At 34.0% G+C, this 20,300-nt stretch overlaps 4 protein-coding genes across 4 annotated transcripts; all 4 read right to left on the minus strand.

Moving 5' to 3' along the window:
* Positions 1–261: 261 nt before the first annotated feature.
* LOAG_03477 (hypothetical protein) lies at positions 262–1,736 on the minus strand (the record flags this gene model as incomplete). Its single annotated transcript, XM_003139014.1, has 4 exons — positions 262–363; positions 682–924; positions 1,151–1,302; positions 1,541–1,736. 4 exons carry the CDS (start codon positions 1,734–1,736, stop codon positions 262–264), a joined length of 693 nt encoding a protein of 230 aa, XP_003139062.1.
* Positions 1,737–2,004: 268 nt separating this feature from the next.
* On the minus strand, positions 2,005–6,276 carry LOAG_03478 (hypothetical protein). The gene is made up of 10 exons (XM_003139015.2): positions 5,787–6,276; positions 5,355–5,514; positions 4,976–5,232; positions 4,610–4,743; positions 4,254–4,423; positions 3,926–4,126; positions 3,432–3,608; positions 3,050–3,237; positions 2,670–2,847; positions 2,005–2,446 (listed from the first exon to the last, which is right to left on the minus strand). Exons 1-10 carry the CDS (start codon positions 5,886–5,888, stop codon positions 2,229–2,231), a joined length of 1,785 nt encoding a protein of 594 aa, XP_003139063.1. The 5' UTR covers positions 5,889–6,276; the 3' UTR covers positions 2,005–2,228.
* Positions 6,277–6,367: 91 nt separating this feature from the next.
* LOAG_03479 (hypothetical protein) lies at positions 6,368–9,039 on the minus strand. The gene is made up of 6 exons (XM_003139016.2): positions 8,963–9,039; positions 8,616–8,784; positions 8,293–8,379; positions 7,985–8,055; positions 7,779–7,881; positions 6,368–7,173 (listed from the first exon to the last, which is right to left on the minus strand). Exons 1-6 carry the CDS (start codon positions 8,992–8,994, stop codon positions 7,018–7,020), a joined length of 618 nt encoding a protein of 205 aa, XP_003139064.1. The 5' UTR covers positions 8,995–9,039; the 3' UTR covers positions 6,368–7,017.
* Positions 9,040–12,998: 3,959 nt separating this feature from the next.
* On the minus strand, positions 12,999–17,718 carry LOAG_03480 (hypothetical protein). Its single transcript, XM_020446331.1, has 8 exons — positions 16,925–17,718; positions 16,622–16,705; positions 16,199–16,345; positions 15,560–15,742; positions 15,137–15,373; positions 14,796–14,918; positions 14,058–14,192; positions 12,999–13,253 (listed from the first exon to the last, which is right to left on the minus strand). The coding sequence occupies exons 1-8, from the start codon at positions 17,150–17,152 to the stop codon at positions 13,131–13,133; spliced, it is 1,260 nt and encodes a 419-aa protein (XP_020303309.1). The 5' UTR covers positions 17,153–17,718; the 3' UTR covers positions 12,999–13,130.
* Between the last annotated feature and the right edge of the window lie 2,582 nt (positions 17,719–20,300).

The raw sequence follows: 20,300 nt of genomic DNA on the forward strand, positions 1-20,300 counted from the left end.
CCTTACATTCATTCTTTGAATACCGCTAAATAGTTCGTCACTATTGCTGTTTACTAATAATTTGACATAACGGCAGATGGAAACTTAATCCTTAATTTGCAAAATTAATTTCAAATCTGTGCACAGAAAAATTAAACAGAATTGTTTGTGATTGTTTTTTGTCTATGCAATTAATTAATCAAAAGCAAAATGTAAACGCAATTAATACCATAAATGTAATCGTCATCGTTAACTGGCACCTCCAAATAAGCCAAGCCACGATTATAAAGTTTTTTGCACCAGCTTTGCATCAAGAGTACCAACCAGTTGAGCACCTTCATCGATAAGCATATCTAACAAATCTTTCTCATCCCTGTTCAGCAACTGCAATACCTTCATTTAGTTTTCACCAAATGAAATCCCCAAGTTTTTAAAAACGCAAACTGCTATCAGTTAAAGAGCGCCATTACAACAGATCAGTTGCACAATGAATGTTGTCATTGTAGAGCGAAGCAACTCTTGGGAAATAACGGAACATGAAAACTTAAACGTCTGCGTGAAATAATTTTATACGGAGAAAACAAAAACTGATTTGCTTAATTAAGAAAAGAAAAAAGAAATTGAATTCCTGAATTATTGGAAGAATTTGCACACAAAATTTCCAAGCATATCAATCTATATGATTCAATTAAAAACAAGAACCTTAACATCACTTTCCAGAATGCTGCCCGGTGCGACCAACCACCAAGGATCAATATTAATTGCAACAGGTTTTACTGGTAATAGTTCCCGCAGTGATTTACTTTTTCGAAATATTTTTCGATTACAACGGTTTTGATTCATTAACTCAATGTACTGATTTCTGCCAATCCCCAACAGTCTCATCGCATCGGCAGCCGTAAAATTTGGCAACGAATCATAACTTTTCTCGGCATTCATAAGATTCTAAAAGCTGTTTTCTCCCTTACCAGCAATATTTCGAAATTTTACAAACTAAAGTTGGGTGTCTGAAATGAAAAAGAAACAAATCGACATCTGCAGGAATCCACAACACCATAACCAGAGTGCTACGAAGTACGTTGATCAAAAATTAACAATGTTTGCTAATCCACAAAAATTTAAGGTGACAAAAGTGGGAAAATATATATGCAAATCTTTTCAAAAGTATTACCGTCATGATGTTGATGTAATAACTAAATGGCGTCATTCGAAGTTCACGCACAACGATATTCGACAGATGGTACGGATAAAGCATAAGATGAGTTTCGCTGTATTTCAGAAGAATATCATAGTAAGTCTCCTCACTTTTCTTTACGTATTTCACTAAAATATATACACGAGAACAGGTTAACCAAATTAAAGAGAACCATCCTTCCATCCTAACAATGATAAACAGCTGAATTGGTGGAACTGTTTTATGAACTGAACAGAATAGCAACTATACGGAGGGACCTGAGTAAGTTAGCAACTCCAATAATTATGAAGTCTGAAATATAAGACCTAGAAATCTCTAAAATCGAGGAAGGTCGTTGATTAATCTTATAACAGAAAAGGAACACACCTATGTTACCCTTATACCTCAACTGATTTTTGATTGAATATTCGAGTACGAGTTTATCATATTCTCTCTGTGAGTTGCCCAAAACAATTCGAATTTCTTGCGGCAATTTCGACCAAACAGTATTCTGCCTAATGTACTGATCCACATCCTTATCCGTCATGCAGTCTATAAAACTTAGCATATGTTCTGTATCCATCGTCAAATCTCTTCAAGATAGGCAAGGCGAGTTGAAAATCCAACAAGTTCAATCCAGTTTCGCCCAAGTTAAACCACGCCGTAATGAATTCGCTACTTTCCAAGTTAGTCTAATTCGCACATAAAACCTGTCCAATATAACAGTCTCAAGCAATAAAATCATAAAAATATGCGAAATGTTTTATTTCCAGCAATAACTTTACATCAAAACTTATTTTCCAACAAAACTTGTTGAATCAAAATGCAATGAATAAATAGATATGCTATTTATATGATTTAAAATAAATTCTGGAGATTATTCTTTTTCTCAGTGATTAGTAAATCACAATAAAATGAAGATGCTGCCAAAAATTAACACAGAAGGGACTGATAAAAGAAATATCCAATAACTGGCACCTAATTATTCTATATAATCACAGTTTAAAGAAAAGCATTTCTGGAGAACATCAGGAAACATGAAATCGTGAGGAATAGCTCCAGATTCAACTGTTATTCAGGTACTCAATTTTTCAAAAGTAATAACCGGTTCAAAACTGTGCGTTCGACGACAGTGCACAACAAAACGATCTTTTCGCCAAAATTTAGCTCTGCAGAACTCTTCCGGACATTCAAATGGTTTCACTTTCAAATGCTCTCTAAATATATGCGCATCCATATTTTTCTTATCTGCATATGTCGTTCCACATTTTTTGCATGTGTACGGTTTTTCGCCTATAAATTAATTAAATTCCAAAGAAAACAAATATTTTACCTACTTGCATTATTTTTGTCCATTTGCATAAGTAGGATTTATTGAAACGGTTGTTGCTATGAAATCAAATAGCTCTTAATCCAGTATCGAGATTGAAAAATCCTCTTTGACCAGTGAGGAGAAATCAAAATGTATTTCACATGGAGCAAAAACCAATAACCAGTTTTACAAAATACAGAAAACCTGTATGGGCTCGAATATGCCTGACAAGATTGCTCTGCACTTTAAAAGCTTGATTGCAATATTGACATTTGTAAGGAGTTTCCAAGGTATGTATACATCTGACATGTTTTTCAACCGCACTCTTCTCCTTTGTACGATGATTACAGAATGGACACTTGAAGGGTTTTTCCATCATTATCTGAAACTAACTAAATTTTAACAGTTTGAACAAATGACGAAGTCATGTGAGAATTTCGCCACAGCAAAAATTATAAATGAAAAATGAAGTATTGCAAATAAATGCATGAAGACAATATCGGGAATACAATCGTCTCAACCATTTTAATTCATTATAATTTATAAAGGACATAAAGAAAAGAATAAAAAGGATAAGCAAAAACCTCTTGGTCGCCAACTAATAAAGGCACAGTCACATCTTTGGGTGCAACAATTTCAGGTAAACCATAACCAAAACTGTCCAGCAAATGACACTTTTTGGCGGGTGGAATGTACGACACCGTCACTGCAGAGACTGTTTCAAAATCATCATTCTGTATAGCATCATAACTGGTTGATGCTTCCTCCACATCTAAACTCAAGCTTGCTCGTTAATATCTACTTTCGATAATAACATGAATTTGCTCTCAGAAATTTTTTCCAAATAGGCGAGTCGACTAACAGTAATTGATAAATTGTACCATTGCACGACAATATACCCTTTCATAGCTTAAGCAACAGATTCTACACATATATTGACATGTCTTATGCTAGAAATAAACTTACGAGAGAGCTTATTTTTTTTCAGTTGCAACATCAATCGCTTATGTCCATATGTACCACCCTTGCGACCACGTCTTGGTCCAGCAACAAATTTTTCATAAATATACATGTAATCATTTGCTGCCTTCGCAACGACCATCCCACTTTGTTTTATGTCATCTTCTGCCATCTGTATTTCATCTAAACAAATAGCTAAATTTATTTGACACCGATGAGGTTAACCTATTTTATAATTTCCAGTACTACTCTCAAACAGCGTTTCTAGGCCTTAAGCTGAAAGTACAGTAGAGAAATTTTGAACTTGAATATTACAAAGTAGAATCCTAGTAGTGTCGAAGTTCGTTTTTTAACCATTTTCATTAATAGATTTCTCAAAAACTCTCTAAATCACCCATAATACAGTTATACACAAAAGTACAAAGAGAACACTCCTCCCAAATGTTATCTTAAAAATAGAACACTTAAAACGATTTGTATAGATTTCAATTCATTTATACCTTTGTCTATAAAATTAGAAGCTTCTTCCATAAGATCTTCAGCACTGGTTTCTGCCAGATTATTGTCATCATTTTCATCTTCAAAGATTGAACCGTTTACAGTAGAAATATTGGACTCGCCATTCCCAATCAAATTTCTATTATCTATGAAATCCGAAAACTCGCAAACTGTGTTTGTCACAAGCATTTCATCACGATCATCTAAAATCTGCTTTGCTTTGGTCGAATAAAGTAAAGATATAAGACATTTTTTTAAGTGAGCAATATTTAAGGTTTTTCAAAACAAAACTTTTTAGATCATAACGATTAACAAATGTATAGTGCATACCAGTACAGTATGAATGATTTGTTTCGGAAAAAATTATTTCTTCATCGATAGCATCAACTAATCTAGCTACACCCAAAGTAACAGCAGCTTGCCGTAATATCTTATGACCTCTCGATGTAGTGCTAACTGATCCGCTGTACAGAAAATCGACTATATTCCTCAAATCCATACTAAAACAAGCAAGAAGCGAAATTTGAAAAATATAATATAGAAAAGGATTTAATAATATATCAGTTAACAAAAATGAAAAACAGTAATAGCAATCGCATCTTCAAAGCTTTAGTAGCAACAATAAATTAATATTGCCTATAGTTAGATCAAAAAATAAGTATGTCTTGGTGTCAAGCTTGCCATACCTACTAACACCCGTAATTTGAGGATCGATATCAACAGTGACAATGGCACTTTTCTCGGTACATGCAAGTGCATTTTCGAAATGAGTACTGAATGCACAAAGCATCAAACGATGACACCGAAGAATCATTCTGTTCTGGAAGTAAAAAAATGTGTTACTTAAACACACTGATTGTCAAGCTCCAGAAAGTTTGGTATAGGAACAGTATTACTGAAGGGGATTTACAATTACTCGGCGCTATATAAGTAAAGTTATTTTACTGGTAACTTTTGTTTACTCCCTTGTTATCATTTCAACAAGAAAAATATCTTAATACCACTAAAATAATATTCACAAGTTACATACAAGAAAAATCTTTAATGTTCACCTGGCTACTCACGAAACAATCGATAAATTTTCCTTGAGTTTTGAAACGATAAATTGCTTGTAATAGTTCCTGCGCATGATCTGGATTTTCTAATTCTACATTCTGATAAACCCGAGCTTCTTCACTTTCTAGTAGTTTAATTAAAGAGTCACAACCAAGCGCATTTGCAACAGAAAGTGTCCTGTTTTGAGATCGATTGTTGCAACGTCCAGTATACATATATTTCACCAGTGCCCGAAGATCATCCATTTCCACACCTTAAATATAGATTTATTAGGAATAAGACGACTAATTTTTGAAAGTCATTCTATAATACATTTTGACATGTAACTTGAGATAACATTACCATAAAAAAATATGGATGACAGCGATAGTCTACCTGTAATTTTTGGATCAATGTTCAAGGTTATAACTGCAGAATCTTGCACACTAGACAAAGCTGCATCGAAATGTCTGCTATAAGCAGCTAGAATAATACGATGAGCCGATGTCGCATAATCACCTCCATTTTGAACAATAACATCCAGGAAACGGTTTGTCTGAAAAGAAAAAAAGAATTATAAATAACATAGCAACGAAACAAGCATAAATACATATCCAACAATGTGCACTATTCAACAAAAAATCAAAATGATCTAAACAAACGTTTCTAAATTGACCTTACCTACCGTCTAGCTTCTCTACAAGATTCCTGAACAAAATATTTGACAGGGAAGGGACTGAAATATTTGACAAGACTAATAATGACATTTTTGACTTTTTATGGAGTGGTAAAACTTTGTAAAACTAAACTGGTGAAAGAAAAACAAACAATGTGTAAGTGTTGCATATAGAGGAATAACGTATCGCAATGGGACTGTATTCGTAATGACGGTATTGCTTCCAAGCCATCCACTAGTCTCAACTTTTCCATTGTCCATTAATAGTGACAGTCTTTTGTCTACAATATGACGCTACATGGCTACAAATCCAAACATAATATCAACTGGTTCCTAACCATCATATTCATAAATCACTAGTTATCTAAGTAAACACATTATGTTTACAATAAATAATGAATAACCCATTAATAACCATCCGTGAAAAACACTCGAGTTAAAAGCTACGACGCTTTCAAGCTGCTACAGTTCGGAGTCCAGGAAGCGATTCAAGTCAGATCCCATCCTTTCAAATTCTTATGTCCTGAACGTAGGTTAAAAGTTTTACAAAAGTGATGCATATTTTGATCTGCTGGAAATAAAATTCTTCCATCGCTCATTCCAATCCTTAATAAAAATATAAAAAGAATGGCGGACTTAGTCTACCCACTATTTTCTCTGCACTTGATAATTATTAACTTTTCGTAATCATAATAAGTTCATCTGTGCTGTAACACATAAAATGCACAAATACTTCGCATAAGCTTTTTGTTTACTCCACTCCAGCTAATTTGTTGCATGAAAAACTATAACTAAAAAATATTAGTGCGGCATGAAAAACTATAACTAAAAAATATTAGTGCGGCACAATGCATACGATCGTGGTGATACAACAACATGCAGGACGCATAGCTAACAAACAAATAAGTACTGCAATTGGATTAGAGTTACTTCTTCTTCAGCAATTTCCCAAAATTAACATATTCTTTTAACAGTCACCACAAAATGATAAACTGTATTATACAATGTTACAAGAACTAACAATGATAAGTTAAACCGTATTTTCAAAATAGCAAGGCAACAAAAGAATATGTAAAAATGAATGATTCCCTTGAATAAGATACTGTGAGCAGCGCTCACCAACTGAAGTGGCAATCTGGAAGACTTAAAACAATATAGACCCGAACAAATTCTACAGAACATTTAGTTACCCAACAGCTACTACTTAATATCACCTGAATACTATTTTCGAAAATCTCAAATACAAAACAAATCAACAGTCAATATTACTGTAAGGACCACACAAAAAAAGATGCAAGAAACTTAAAGATGATGCATATGTCATTAAACAGCATTATTCTATGAGATTACTAAAAACTACTTGCAATAATAATTCAATTTGTGCTAGGAAAGAAAACTTGGTTGCTGCGCTGCGGGATGTAGTGAACTGAAAACAAGCGTTGGGTCTGAGAATCCTTGTGATGACAACTTTTCAGCACTTGAACTCGACCTAGATGAGCTGTTGAACTGACCAATTACCCATTCCAGTCCTTTTCGACCCTTGAAAGATAAATTATTATTCGATTGATTTTTTTTAATAGTTCCAGAGATGCTATTCAACTCCGTCGCTACCATCATTATGGTTACAAATATATGAGGTTTCCAAAATACTGTAGCATTTATCAAACCAAATGTAAAAATTGCCTAAGCAACACTGCTAGTGATATCATCAAGATATTTTTTTTCAAATTTGATCATTATTAATCCTTCCTAATTCATTCTGTGAACCAGTAATGACAAATTACACCACTCTTATCCGTGGCAAAGACTTCGGTATGAATCAGTTTTGTGTTCAGACTAGAGAAAGTTCGTAGTAAGAAGCATAAATTATAGATTTCTGCGAATATAATTCGCGAGAACAAGTCCAGATATACAAGAACTTTACAAACTCCTTATCTACAAATAGCAAGCCAATAATCTTTTTTTTTCAAAAATATGAAACTTTTTCTATTAAATCAAAAAAATGAGAGGATCTAAGATTGAAAACACCCACAATATAGATATTATCCACTGAAAAAAACCTCCAATCCTTGACAGGTATCAAGGTTTATAGACTTGCGGTGATAGCAAAAAATATGCGTGAGTTTTACAGTGAGGAAGATCACCTTTTCGGCGTTCGTTTCATATATATTCAGAAACATTTTTTCGCAGTAATCCGCGAATGCTGGTAAATCAACGTTAACAGCAGCTTCCTGTTGTAATATCGTCCTGTAATCATTTTAAGATTCAACTTTACCATTCATGTCAGCTGCCGTTGACTAATCTCGAACCAGATTAAAACGATGATGGATACTGGATGAAAAAGAAATACCTGTCTTTATTGTAAGGATCTGGTTTATATAACAATCGTTCATCAACACGTAGAAAACGTCCCGCATTCATCTGAGACTTTTCAATTAATTATTGAAAAATATGATTTTTAGATAACTGACAGCTGGAAGATGATCGGCCCATAAGCGTGCAAGGCTAATACTTCCGTCTGAACTTCTTTACTTATCCTACGATGCAATAAAGTGGAGGAAACAAAATGATGCGGAGAAAAAGTTTCAGTTTGGCAAACGCATTGGTAATAAGAGACTGATTTGCAAAGATTATTTGGAATCTGGATAAACGACTTACATTTCTTGTGATTAAAGTCATTACTTTTTTTGCTGGATTAATTTCTGTCATTTCGTAAGAATATTGAGTTCCAGAAAAACCCGTCAGCTATAGAAACAAAACAATAAATTGATAAGCATGGAATATGCAATATGAACATGGAATATGAAAATGCAACATAAAAATGATGAGAATCTGGTAATCTAACAATGGAAGGAAAGGAGAAACTTATCCAATTTCTTGTTCAAACAACAGATCGGCAAACCAGAACTAAGGAATAGGTATTTTCAACCCTGAAGAAACTATAAAAGAGGGGATGAAGAATAATTAAACGTTATTCATACCTTTGTTACCCAAGCAGGTATCGGAAAATGGCTCTGGATAATACGTTCTGATCGTAATGAACCATCAACAAGCGGATGTTGTTCAAGGACATCAATCCCGATAACAGCGCAATTCATTGGATTCGGATATTTGCGCCATGCTGCATGTGCTACAGTATCCCAAGGATGGCTAGAACAAATCAAAAACACTTCATTTCAGAAACCTTATGTTTAATAATGAGTATGACACGACAAAATGAATTAAAATACGTGTGCAATGCCAATCATGAATGGACCAAACTACAATACAACAAGTCACTAAAATAAGTAATGAAGGAAACAAGTAAATTGAAACTATTAAAACTTACTCGAAAACGTGTTCAGAAGTCCAAAACTTCATATGTCACCACTGCCAATATAATGATAGATTCACAACTACCTGGAATGAAGAAAAAAGGACATCAATCAATTTAACACCTGGCAAAAAGGTGATCATGACGAACGCCCACAATTACAACAATCAGAGATGTTATAGTTCAGCTTTACGTAACTTACTCAAAATTCCGTAATTCTCATAATATTATGGTTCTGGAACGCGACAGTGTTAGCGTGATTTTTCGTCCTATCTAAACAACGTGTTTCACATGTAGTTTAATGGAAATTCTAAACAGTCACCAAATATTCCACTACCACTCACCAACTGCAGAACTCCACAGCCGTCGCTAAATTCCACAGTGTAAGAAAATGTGCCACAGGACGGACCGCAAAATCCAGGAAACATGTCGCGCACATGTCTAAATTCACGTTTTGAGGAAGGGCAGTGCTTGGTCAACGATCCCCGTGAAAGGGATAAGTTAGCAGAGAATGTGCAAGTAAGTTTGTTGTGCAAGGATGGAAGGACCATCGGTGAATTGTAATTTCAATATAAAGATTGGACAGATATTACTTTCTATTCATAATGTATACGCCATCACCTCTTTGTTCAATGCGTATTTTTTATATGCCTGGCCATCTTAGTAACCCTCGGAAAATCTCTGCAAAATGTTTCCTGTTGATGCTTAACATAATGGATTTTTCTGTGTTTTAAAAGATGTTGAGTTTCATTCAGACAAAGAATGGAAACATCCTGTTGTCTTTAATTTAGTCACACGTGAAACATTGCAGTGATGTTAGCTATCGGCTACACTTTACACTTCTCATCGATTTCCGCACTTGGACTACGCATTTTTCAAGAACTGAAAGTGAAAAGATTAAAATCAAAATGGCAACATTTTAAAATGGTAATAGATTTACGAAATATAGCAAGCATCAATGAGTTATCGACAGCATACTGAATGATGATGATTTGTACTGCTTGGCTGCTCATTCATCCACCTATTAATCAAATCGCGGCGATACTGATATGATGAAATTAGGCATTGACTACTTTCACTAATCTCATGTAATCTAGGACTGCATTTTTGCTTCTCTTGGCCTACTCCGAAAAACTAGTGGTAGCTGATGTCTTGAGATCACAGGAGCAACATAGGGCACTTCATCGGTGCGTTATCATGATTTCATAAAGTTGAATGACCAACTCCACCACTGAATTCTCTATTCGTGTTTGAAGGCACCTCCAAAGTGCTACCTATCTCTTGCCACACATTCCTTCCCCTACAACACAATCGTCACAGAACTTCGCAGTGGTGATTTTCTCAAACAAATTGATGACAGCTCGACTAGGAAAAAGATCTGGTATTCACGACAGGATTTAGTTAGCTGAACTTAAAGAGTCTTTGAATAACGGATGACATGAATCAAAGTGACTAACTTAAACTCGAGTCTGATTAATCATACAACATCCAAGACAAAGAAATCATGGGAAAGCATCACATTTGCAGTGCATAAGGATATCAATGTTACGTGGTCTGTATGGCGTAAGATAAATATTGACACCTTTAATTTGATAAGAACTGAAGTTGCAATGTTTTTGCGTTGATTTGCCGTAACAGTCTTTATTTTGGCTAGCTAATTATGATGAAAACAAACATCGCGATATAATTACTCTCCGGATGGAGAAAAATGCTTACGTAATGGTCAATTTTCAGCAATCTGTTAATGTGGAAGGTTAAAAGTTATTTTCTCGATCACAACACACACCATGAAGTATTCGGATGTGAAAAAAATAAGTCTTGCTGTTTTTAGTTCGCAGTTATCTGGCAAGTTTCTGAAAATGACGTAACACTAGCATTCAAAAAACAATCTAACAACTGCTTAATAAATGAAACATAGTCATGCTGGTGAGCGCAGAAGCCGCCATTTGAAAGGAAGAATATAAGGCAGTTTTATATTCTTGCAACATAAACAGCGACTGGATTAGAATACATTTTCAGAACAACTGAATTAAAATCTTGCGCGTTGTGGCTAATTTCAAGAAGTTCGTACTTCCCATCCCTACCGCGCGATTCCTAACCGATAGAGGTAACCTTCATAAATATTCGAGATTCTCAAGATTTCTGTAACTTTTATAAATAGCAGTAATGCAAGGTACAGTCGTATTCCTCTCATTATAAAGAGATGAAAATATCAGCATTATATCAGCATTTATTGGCCTTATTCAGGACAATAATAGAGCTTATTTGACCGTTTTCTTTTGATTTTACATAATAACATCCCTCACTGGTCATAATTTAAATTGAGCTATTGAACTCAAAATGCGCATCACATCAGAACAAATGCAACAGAAGACTCATAAGACCATTTCTGAGGTATTCAGATCATCAAATAGCTTATCTCTTCTCTAGCACTTGTTTATGTTACTTCTGAAAAATAGTAATCAATGGTTTTGATAACACTATCAATAACTCGTGCTTTCCTGTGATTTTTTCCTTTTCTTTTACAACAAATGGATACATTGTCAAAAGATATCAGTTTCCATTTTGTAGCGAATTATCCTTTTCATACTACGACTTTAGATATCCTTACATATTCATCTTCATTGATTCCCTTCATTGATTCTATCTCTTATCACCTCTGAAGATTGAAAGAGAGCTTCCCAGTATGTTAGTGCATAAATAAACGTGAAATAAATCTCAGTACTTGGACAATATTATCGTTCTTAGTAAATAGAAATAAACCTAAATAAATAAATCACCTTATCTTTCATGAAATTTTCAACGCGAATGATATTTATCACTGTGATAAATGCAACAAATCTCATCATCTTTTTTTATTTGCGTAATCCACTATTACACCAATTGTTAATAAATTTAATATCTTCTAGAAGAAAGTTGGAGGTAAATTTCCAACACCTTTCCTTTCATTTCAACAGAAAAACTGTTTCTTATGCTTAATGATCCATTACTTCAAGTAATAAGACATTAAGGAGATACTGAAGTCGACGAAAAGGACAGTATGGATTCCTTCTGCTTGCAAGATCGTCTGTGTGAGAGAATAAAAGGTCACGGCGTTCAGGAAGAAATGCTTCCGTCAATGTCAGCCTGTTCCGCTCGTGGACTGACAGAACCTAGTTAGAAAGAAATTGCTTCACCGACACTCTGTAACATTTCAGGATCATTACAATACAAATCACAGTTCAAATTCCAACTCACAAGGAATATCATATCTCGTGTGACATTTGCAAGGAAAAACCAAATGAGAGAACACTTCATTGTGCTTAGAGCTTGTTAACGTTCTAGTCATCTTTCAGAATTAAGATAAGTTATATTTTTAAGTTTTGATGTTAAGACTTTTCCTTAACATTATTCTAAGCAGTATGATATTTTACACTAACGAAATCTGAACTCTTTCCAAGGCTAGAAATATAAGCATAAATCAGGTTCCGAATATTGCTCTTCGTCCTCTTGTACTTTTATCAGTGTTCACATCACTGACAAGATTATTGTCCTAACAACCATAATAATTCGCTAATATCAAAACTAGGAAGAAAGGCATTACAATTTCGATTGCATTCAGTGAAAGTGATTAGTACCAATATCTTCTGAAATAGTTTCAACGAATAATAATCCTCTTATTTCTATTTTAATTAATTCTAATTTCTTGACTCATTTTTCTCAGTTAATTCCAACGATTCACTTCTGATCACTCAAATAATTTAACGTCTGATCGATGCCATTCCTCCATTTCGTAACGTTTTCTTTCTTTATCTTAAGACTGTATTGCTTATCACGGCCCTACCTTTTATTACTAATACAGATTCAAATCAATGTAGAACTTTTCGTTCTGTATTTATATTATGTTATGGTGCACATCCAGGATTTATATTTCAATTGAAATTTTATAAAATTATTTACCGGTAAACTTAAAAGAAATCACGTTTTCTTCTAGCCAGTAAAGCTGACATGAAAGCTTTCGATGAGACTTTCAAGAGCAGTATATACTGAAATATTTTTATAAATATGGTATCTCGGGAACGTCCCAATTGACGGGGGTATTTCTCCACTTTTTATTGTCCGTCATTTATTAGTCATATTTGTTTTGATTCAACAGCAATCAAGATCACCGAAAAGATAATCATTAATGAAAAAAATGAAATATTCATAAGATGCCGATAAACATCTGGTAAGCGATGCATAACATTACTGCAACTGGCGGTATATTCAAGCAATCGAATTTTGAAAAACCCACAACGCTCTGTGCAGATGCGACCGAGCTACATATCTGCAATCTTTTATTTTATTCAGATAACGATATCATTATTATTTTTAGTATATAAAACCCTTATCATTTTACGTTCATTATCCAAAAAATTGGAAATAACCGGTATAGTTTTTAAGGCATGCGGCGTGAGAATGAGTAAAGAAAATCAATATTAATCGAATAAAAGAAAGCACTTAAGGCTCAGTATGGCCTAGAAAATATATATTTATTAGTGGGAGTGAATTTTGAATGAGTCCAAATTACTAATTAAATTACTACGATTAAAACACAATATGATCCATCAGTCATTCACAGAAGGATTCAAGTAAACCATTTCCATGTTTCCAACGAGAATTGTAATGTAATATGCTATTTAAGTCCTTTTAATTTCGGACATCAAAAGTTATGGTCCCAAAAATAATTTTCTTAAACTTCGAAATGTAACATATTCTACATTGGTTGCCAAGGGAACTTTGCAGTTACCTAATGATGAGAGGACATATTTCTTTATTCGGTCCTTTTTTCATTTTTTTTCGAAGGTGCTTTACTTTAAAAATATGAGATCTAGTAGAATTGGCCTTTGCTATCGATAAGTGGCAATTTTTTGATTTGAGCAATTTGAAATCTGTACCTGAAGCAAAAAAATCTGAATGGAGAAGGGAAAACTAAAGTCCAGGCCGTCAAACGAAGCTTCAAATTATCAGTCTCAGTTGAGCTTGTGGAACTTTTTATAATTTTATCGAAAATATTTAATTTTTTTTGATTTTTTATAAACTTTTTTTTAATAACTTTTTATAACTCGCTTTTAATTTCATAGAAATCTACCTCGTTCAGCTGCTGTAGATCTCGAACACTTCTTGCAGAAACTGCTTTTTCCACTAGTGCAATTGTGCAATTATCACCTGCAGGGCAACCGGGTAGTGCTAGTTGATATACTGTGGTTCCATTCTTGTAGAAAAACTATAAAATTTTGATAACTTTGGTACTGAAACAAAATTTCTATCATCTCATTTGAGAAAGGTAAACAATAATGAAAGTGTGGAATTGATGATGATGAGTTCAAAGAGGAGATGCAAGGACTCCCTGAAATAATCTCTCAACTCTACTATATTGACTACCATCAATAGTTCACTCTAGCCTCCAATTGGAGATATGGAGACACGTCAAACATAATGCTACTGCTTCCTTTGCAGAAATCAACACACGCAGAATTAACCCGGAGAAAAAAAGAAAACGTAGAAAAAATTGTGCCTCGCCAATACATCCTAGGAAGACTTTCCGCCCCCTATTGCTGTACTTTTCGGAGCCGACTATCTTCTCTCATTGACGTTCTCAACCATCAGTGCGCTTACAGTAAATACAGATATAGCCCTTCTCATATCTTCCTTCGTAAAGCCAAGCCCTGCCTTTTAACATGAACACTTGACCTTTTGGAAATAAACAAACTTAGTCCTCTCTATTTAATATATCATCATAGTCTTAGTCATATGAAAGTGTTATAAGCTATTCCTATTTTACTAGTGTTAACAACACCATTCATACAAATTTTTTCTTCATACAAACCCTAATTGTTGTATGATTATTCGCCGTCTTGTATATCTCCATTATGGCGCACGAAGCATGCGGAATAAGCAAATCATTACCAACGCCCAGAGCATACATCAGCGCCAACATCGTGCCCTCATGCTGAAACAGAAACATTTGTTATTTGGAATTATTTAAATAAACGAGGACCATTCTGACTGATTGATGATTAATTATCTGTCACTGACTGTTTATTCATAGCTAATAACTTATTCTGTAAAATAGCTGCACGAGAGGTGAAAATATTGCCCGATTGAAATGACTACAGCATAATGATCAATCGGATTCAAGAAATAAATTCAAAAAGAAGCAAAACATACACCAGAATAAAGCTTGATTTTACGTGGAGTAATCGGTAGTCCTAGTGACACATTTTTGGCTCGATCAATCCAATCTTCCATCAGCAGTCCGCCACGCAGTCGAGCCTTTTTTGGTGAATTAAATTCCGATATACGATGGATTCTCTTCAGACTATTTACTATACTTATTGTGGTCTCATTACCAAACTGAGGCCAGACCTTATATACCCATGATGGTTGTGTCATATTATGATCCACCTAAAAATGGCTTCCATGGACGTCAGTTTAATTATAGCAGCTGGCTTATGAATACATTGTGCAACCATTGAGAGAGTCTAAAAGTTATTCCCTTATACACTTATTCCAGAAGCTCAGTAAATGCTTAATATGTTTCTTCATAGTTTTAGTAATACTTCTGAAAATGTCATTGGAGGGAAAGCAGACCTCTCTTTGAATATTGTATAATGAAAGAGCCTTTTTGAAATTCATCTTCTTATAACCAGTAACATTCGTAAGAAAATCGAAAAAATCGGCATATTGTTTACTTATATTTCTGAATAATACTTCATTTTCCTTCTCACTCTCCATATTATATGTTAGACAATTGAAACTAGTCGGTTTCAACATCTGCAATTAAAATACTATTTTAACCAACAGAGTTTCAGAAGCGTTTTCTGAATTTAAATATAGTTCATTTGTCGTTGAGAGCGATCATCAGAATTAGGTATTACGAAGTAACGAATATCGATGAAACGGAACTTTTTGATGACTAACTTTTGTGAGAAGATTGAAACTAATAGTGATTATGAAGTTGTCGCGATTAAAAAGTTTTTATGTTGAAATGCCGTAACTTTCCTGTAATAGCTCGGTGGGAAGACTAAATATTTTCGGATGTATCAATTTTAGATAGAGTTGTGGTTACATATAGTAAAAGGTTATTACTTGTTTGCCAGTACCATAATAATTAGCTAGCACATCTGGATTGCACGGCCAGTAATTTTGACATTACAAATATTCCGCGAATATTTCACGCGATGTGAAAGTATTTCCATCGAGTCGAAAAAGAGGCAGTGCAAAACTTACAGCATCTGTAGTTGCCACCTGAATTGGTAGCGGTTGCCACTGTTCATTGTGTAGCCATAATTCTTGACCACTGGCTGGAAAGAAGCCACGAAGCATAACTAATCCACTGACTATAGCACGACCTGATTTCGATGATACCAAATTCACCTGAAAAAGTGAACAAATTAATTATTCTGAAAACAATTAATTATTCTGAACAAATTAATTATTCAAATTAATTATTCTGAATACAGCCCCATTGTTTCAATATTAAAATTGGAAATTAGTTTCTTCTTTGTGAAACTAATAGTTCCTATTTACTTTTTATATGCGCCATGCTGACTGTCAATCTATCCATTCATCGAAAGTAACAGTTATTTATTTTTTTCATCAGACGCACAAATGCGTTATCTTAAACTGTAACGGGAAATGAGGAGAACTTACATCTTCTCCGTTGAAGTTTGTAATGAATGAAGAGTATCTTCGTCGGAAGAATTGCCCAAGTTCATACATCTGCATCATCCCAACCTCAAATACTTTACCACATGATCTTAATTACCTTTCTTTTAAATGAGAAGAAAGTAAGATTCTCACAGTATCTTTTTAGCGAGAATCGCTTTTTTTTTTGAAACTCAGAAAGTTACATGATTCTCTCCTTCAGTTATTATTAAATGGGATTAAACTTGTCGAAAGAGAAAAAAACATTAATAACAATAAAGCTAGATAAAATTTTTGGAAGATTCTAACATTTGTTATTTGGCCCCATCCTCTTGGCCATGCTGTCTCGTTATATTCATCGTTGGGATAGGGTAAATGGTTTGGTGCTCGATCACCATGCCTCCAGATCGCTTGCACATAAACAAGTTCCTCCTCAGATTTTCCTTGTGCGTTGACTCTTTGAACCAGAATGTCACATGTCCAAAGCAAAGTGATCCCGTATATTTTCCACAGTCTGCCTTCTTCCTTTGCTCTCATTATAGAACAAAAAAAAGGAACGACACGAATACGATTCTCAACATTACAAGAATGGTCAGCAATCAATCAGTAAACATTAGTGAATACAGGGAAAGAGAAAAAAAGATGTTTGCGCACAAGATGTGTCTGCATATTTGCGCTTTCCGTTGTCATCGATACTCATTGACAGTTAGCATTATTTGCTTGTTTGTTGACTTTGGGAATCAGAAATGCAAATAAATCCATTTGAGTTAATTGTTGTTAATCAGTCTGATAATATATTTTGGTTAGTAGAATTCAAATAAAGCGAAAATAGAAAAAAGAATATGAGAAAAAGAAGATTGGAAGATATCAAAGGAGACACATAAGATCGATAAGATGAACTGCACCACATGAGGATGATAATTCTTTTAACAGTATGAATTGGTATTTCCAGTTGTCGATGTGGATTGGATCATCACGGCCGTGTGAATAATGAAAACTTCCATGATTTATGCATATCACCAATTGCCCGGAAAGAATTACTGGATCTTTAGGCTTAATTTTCAAACCCAAATACTTACTCATTCATCTCTCTGATTTGTCACTTGGCCAGTGAATCCATGTGATGATACATTGTGCGGTTTAATCACCAATGAAAAATTGCTGTAGGAGTAAATTCCGAACAATAATAATTAAGTTACAAACAAAAAAAAGAGCCCAAAAATTCCGAACTGATGAATTCTAAAAGAGATGTACTTTGTAATGCATCGGCATTTCTTAGATCATGAATAACCATTATTAGTTAATTATCAATGTCATAACTGTTTCTCTCACTCACATAGCGTATTTTTACCACAGTATTTTTTACCTGTTTTTGAACTAATACCATTTTTGCGAAGGTTTATATTTCACTCTCTTTTTTCCTGCGATCTCAATCACTTTACCTATCCGTTATTCCGAATTTGGTTCTTAGTGAGTTATGTGTGAACATCTTTTGCATTATCTCATTTCCTTTATTTCAACTGCTCCATTTCAAAGAAAAAAAAAAGATTTGAAACTGAAAAAACCAACCCATTACTTTGCCAAGTTCTTCACTGCTCTTTGCTGTCAAATTTCCCGTTCAGGACTTCATTTTGCGCAATGTCATTGTTACCATCCAGAAGACGCAAATGACTTGTCCGCCAAATAATTCTCGTTTGGCACTTATGAGAGAGACGCAACCGGTAAATTTTGGGAAGGGAGAGAAAGCAAAAACCAGTTTTTCTTTTTTTCCGAAATATGTCGCATTCGCAGTGACAGGACCGTGTATAATATAGGGCACATTACATTGGAGAGATTGCCGATCGTTCACCCTCATTTTCATGATATGTCCTTGTTGCTCTTCTTCAGCGATCGGAAATTAAGAAATTTTCAATTTCATCCCTTCATATCTATTTCAAGTCGTCGTTTCCTTTAAAATTGAATAAATACCTTTAATTCATAACGAGGGTGTGACAGGCATTGAGTAATAACAACATATGCAACCAAGCGCTAATATTTATAATTATCAGCGTGAACCATCGCTAATATTTATAATTATCAGCGTGAACCATCGAATATTCTTTATAGATATGCATCACATTACCTTAATATTTGTGTCCTTGTTTTTGTTCAGCTATTTGAATGCAAATTCGGCCGAAGTGATAAACGATCTTCAGGAAATTATTACAAAGGTACTTGAAAAATAACATTAATTTTCAATTTACATTTTAATGATTTTGCAAAAATTGCTTGAATTACATGAAGTTTTAGTCTGTCCTATTGGATGCTGCACTTCCTTGAGTTATTCAGAGGTCGAAATATTATCATGAGAAAATTTATATCAACCATAACCTCATTTTATTCTCAATGCCAAAACGCGGTTCCCAAAACTCTTTGATAAAGTGTGTTTTTATGAATGAACTTTCCTTATAAATCCATAAATCCAGGATGATGATGTCCAGAAATACCTGCATTTTCTATGGTGCCCACCCAAACTTCTCGGAATAATGTGTCCAGGTAATAATTTTACTATTTTTTCCATATATATACATATATATATGTAGGTTATAAATCTAAAAAACTGGCTTTCTTCTTAAAATAAAAACAAAAAGGCTCAAACTCAATACTTCATATTTTACATGCACTTATGCAAATGTAATGGAATTATGGCAATTTTCTTACAAATCTGAGCGGATGTCTTTCTGTTTCGTTTTTGCAATAGACTCAAGCAAATTTGTAAATTCTCGAGAATGCAATTTACAAATTTGTAAATTCTGTAAATGTAAATTGTCTTCTGTGAATTTGTAAATTATTCTGAATATCAGAATTTGTTCTGGGAGATGCTAGAATGAGATATGTCTAGTAAGTCTAATCACCCTAACTTTTTCTTCGTTTAATACCTTAAAGCATGGTACAATGCATTGTTAGTTTGCGTAACACTGATTATTAGAATTACTTAGTCAAAGTCATATTTGCAGAAGTTATGTGAATATTTTTGCAGAGAATTCATTAACCTATTATTATTATTGCTGCGGTGACCTCAGAAACAGATGCTGTTATGCAACAAGAACATGGGTTATCTCCGTTTGCCTAGTTGTGCCAGTGTTCATTTTTACACTTATCCTAATCTACTTTTTCAGAAAAATTGTTTGCTCTGAACCAAATCAGTATATTGCCGGAGTAAGACAACCGTAAAGAAAACTATGATAGTTGAGAGATATTTTTAAGTAACTTAGTAAGAAGTAACTTAGGCAGTCTTTATTTCTTCCCAGACTAAAATCGAATTTCGTCGAACAGGACATACACACACTCACGAATTCTGAGACCTGGAATTAGAATTTCTTGTTAATGGTATAATTCGTCTACTATGTGAATTTGGTATTTGTGTAATATTTCCAGTGATAAAATCGAAAAGAAAGTAAAGGGAAAATTGAAATTGAATATATCTATTCATAGTATTTACTGCGATTTTTAATTTTAGTGCAATTCGTGTAAATTGTTACCGATCTCATCGTAGTGCTTCGTTTTTGCGTTAACTTTTGCATAAATTATTCAACCTTATTACTCCTACAGTATTTAACTCGCATCACAAAATGTATGATGTCTTCAAATCTATTTAGATCTCATCAGCACACTACGGTAGCACGAAAGTTGAATCTTTAAATGT

This window comes from Loa loa (genome assembly GCF_000183805.2).
Source record: "Loa loa unplaced genomic scaffold supercont3.148, whole genome shotgun sequence".
Classification (NCBI taxonomy): domain Eukaryota; kingdom Metazoa; phylum Nematoda; class Chromadorea; order Rhabditida; family Onchocercidae; genus Loa; species Loa loa.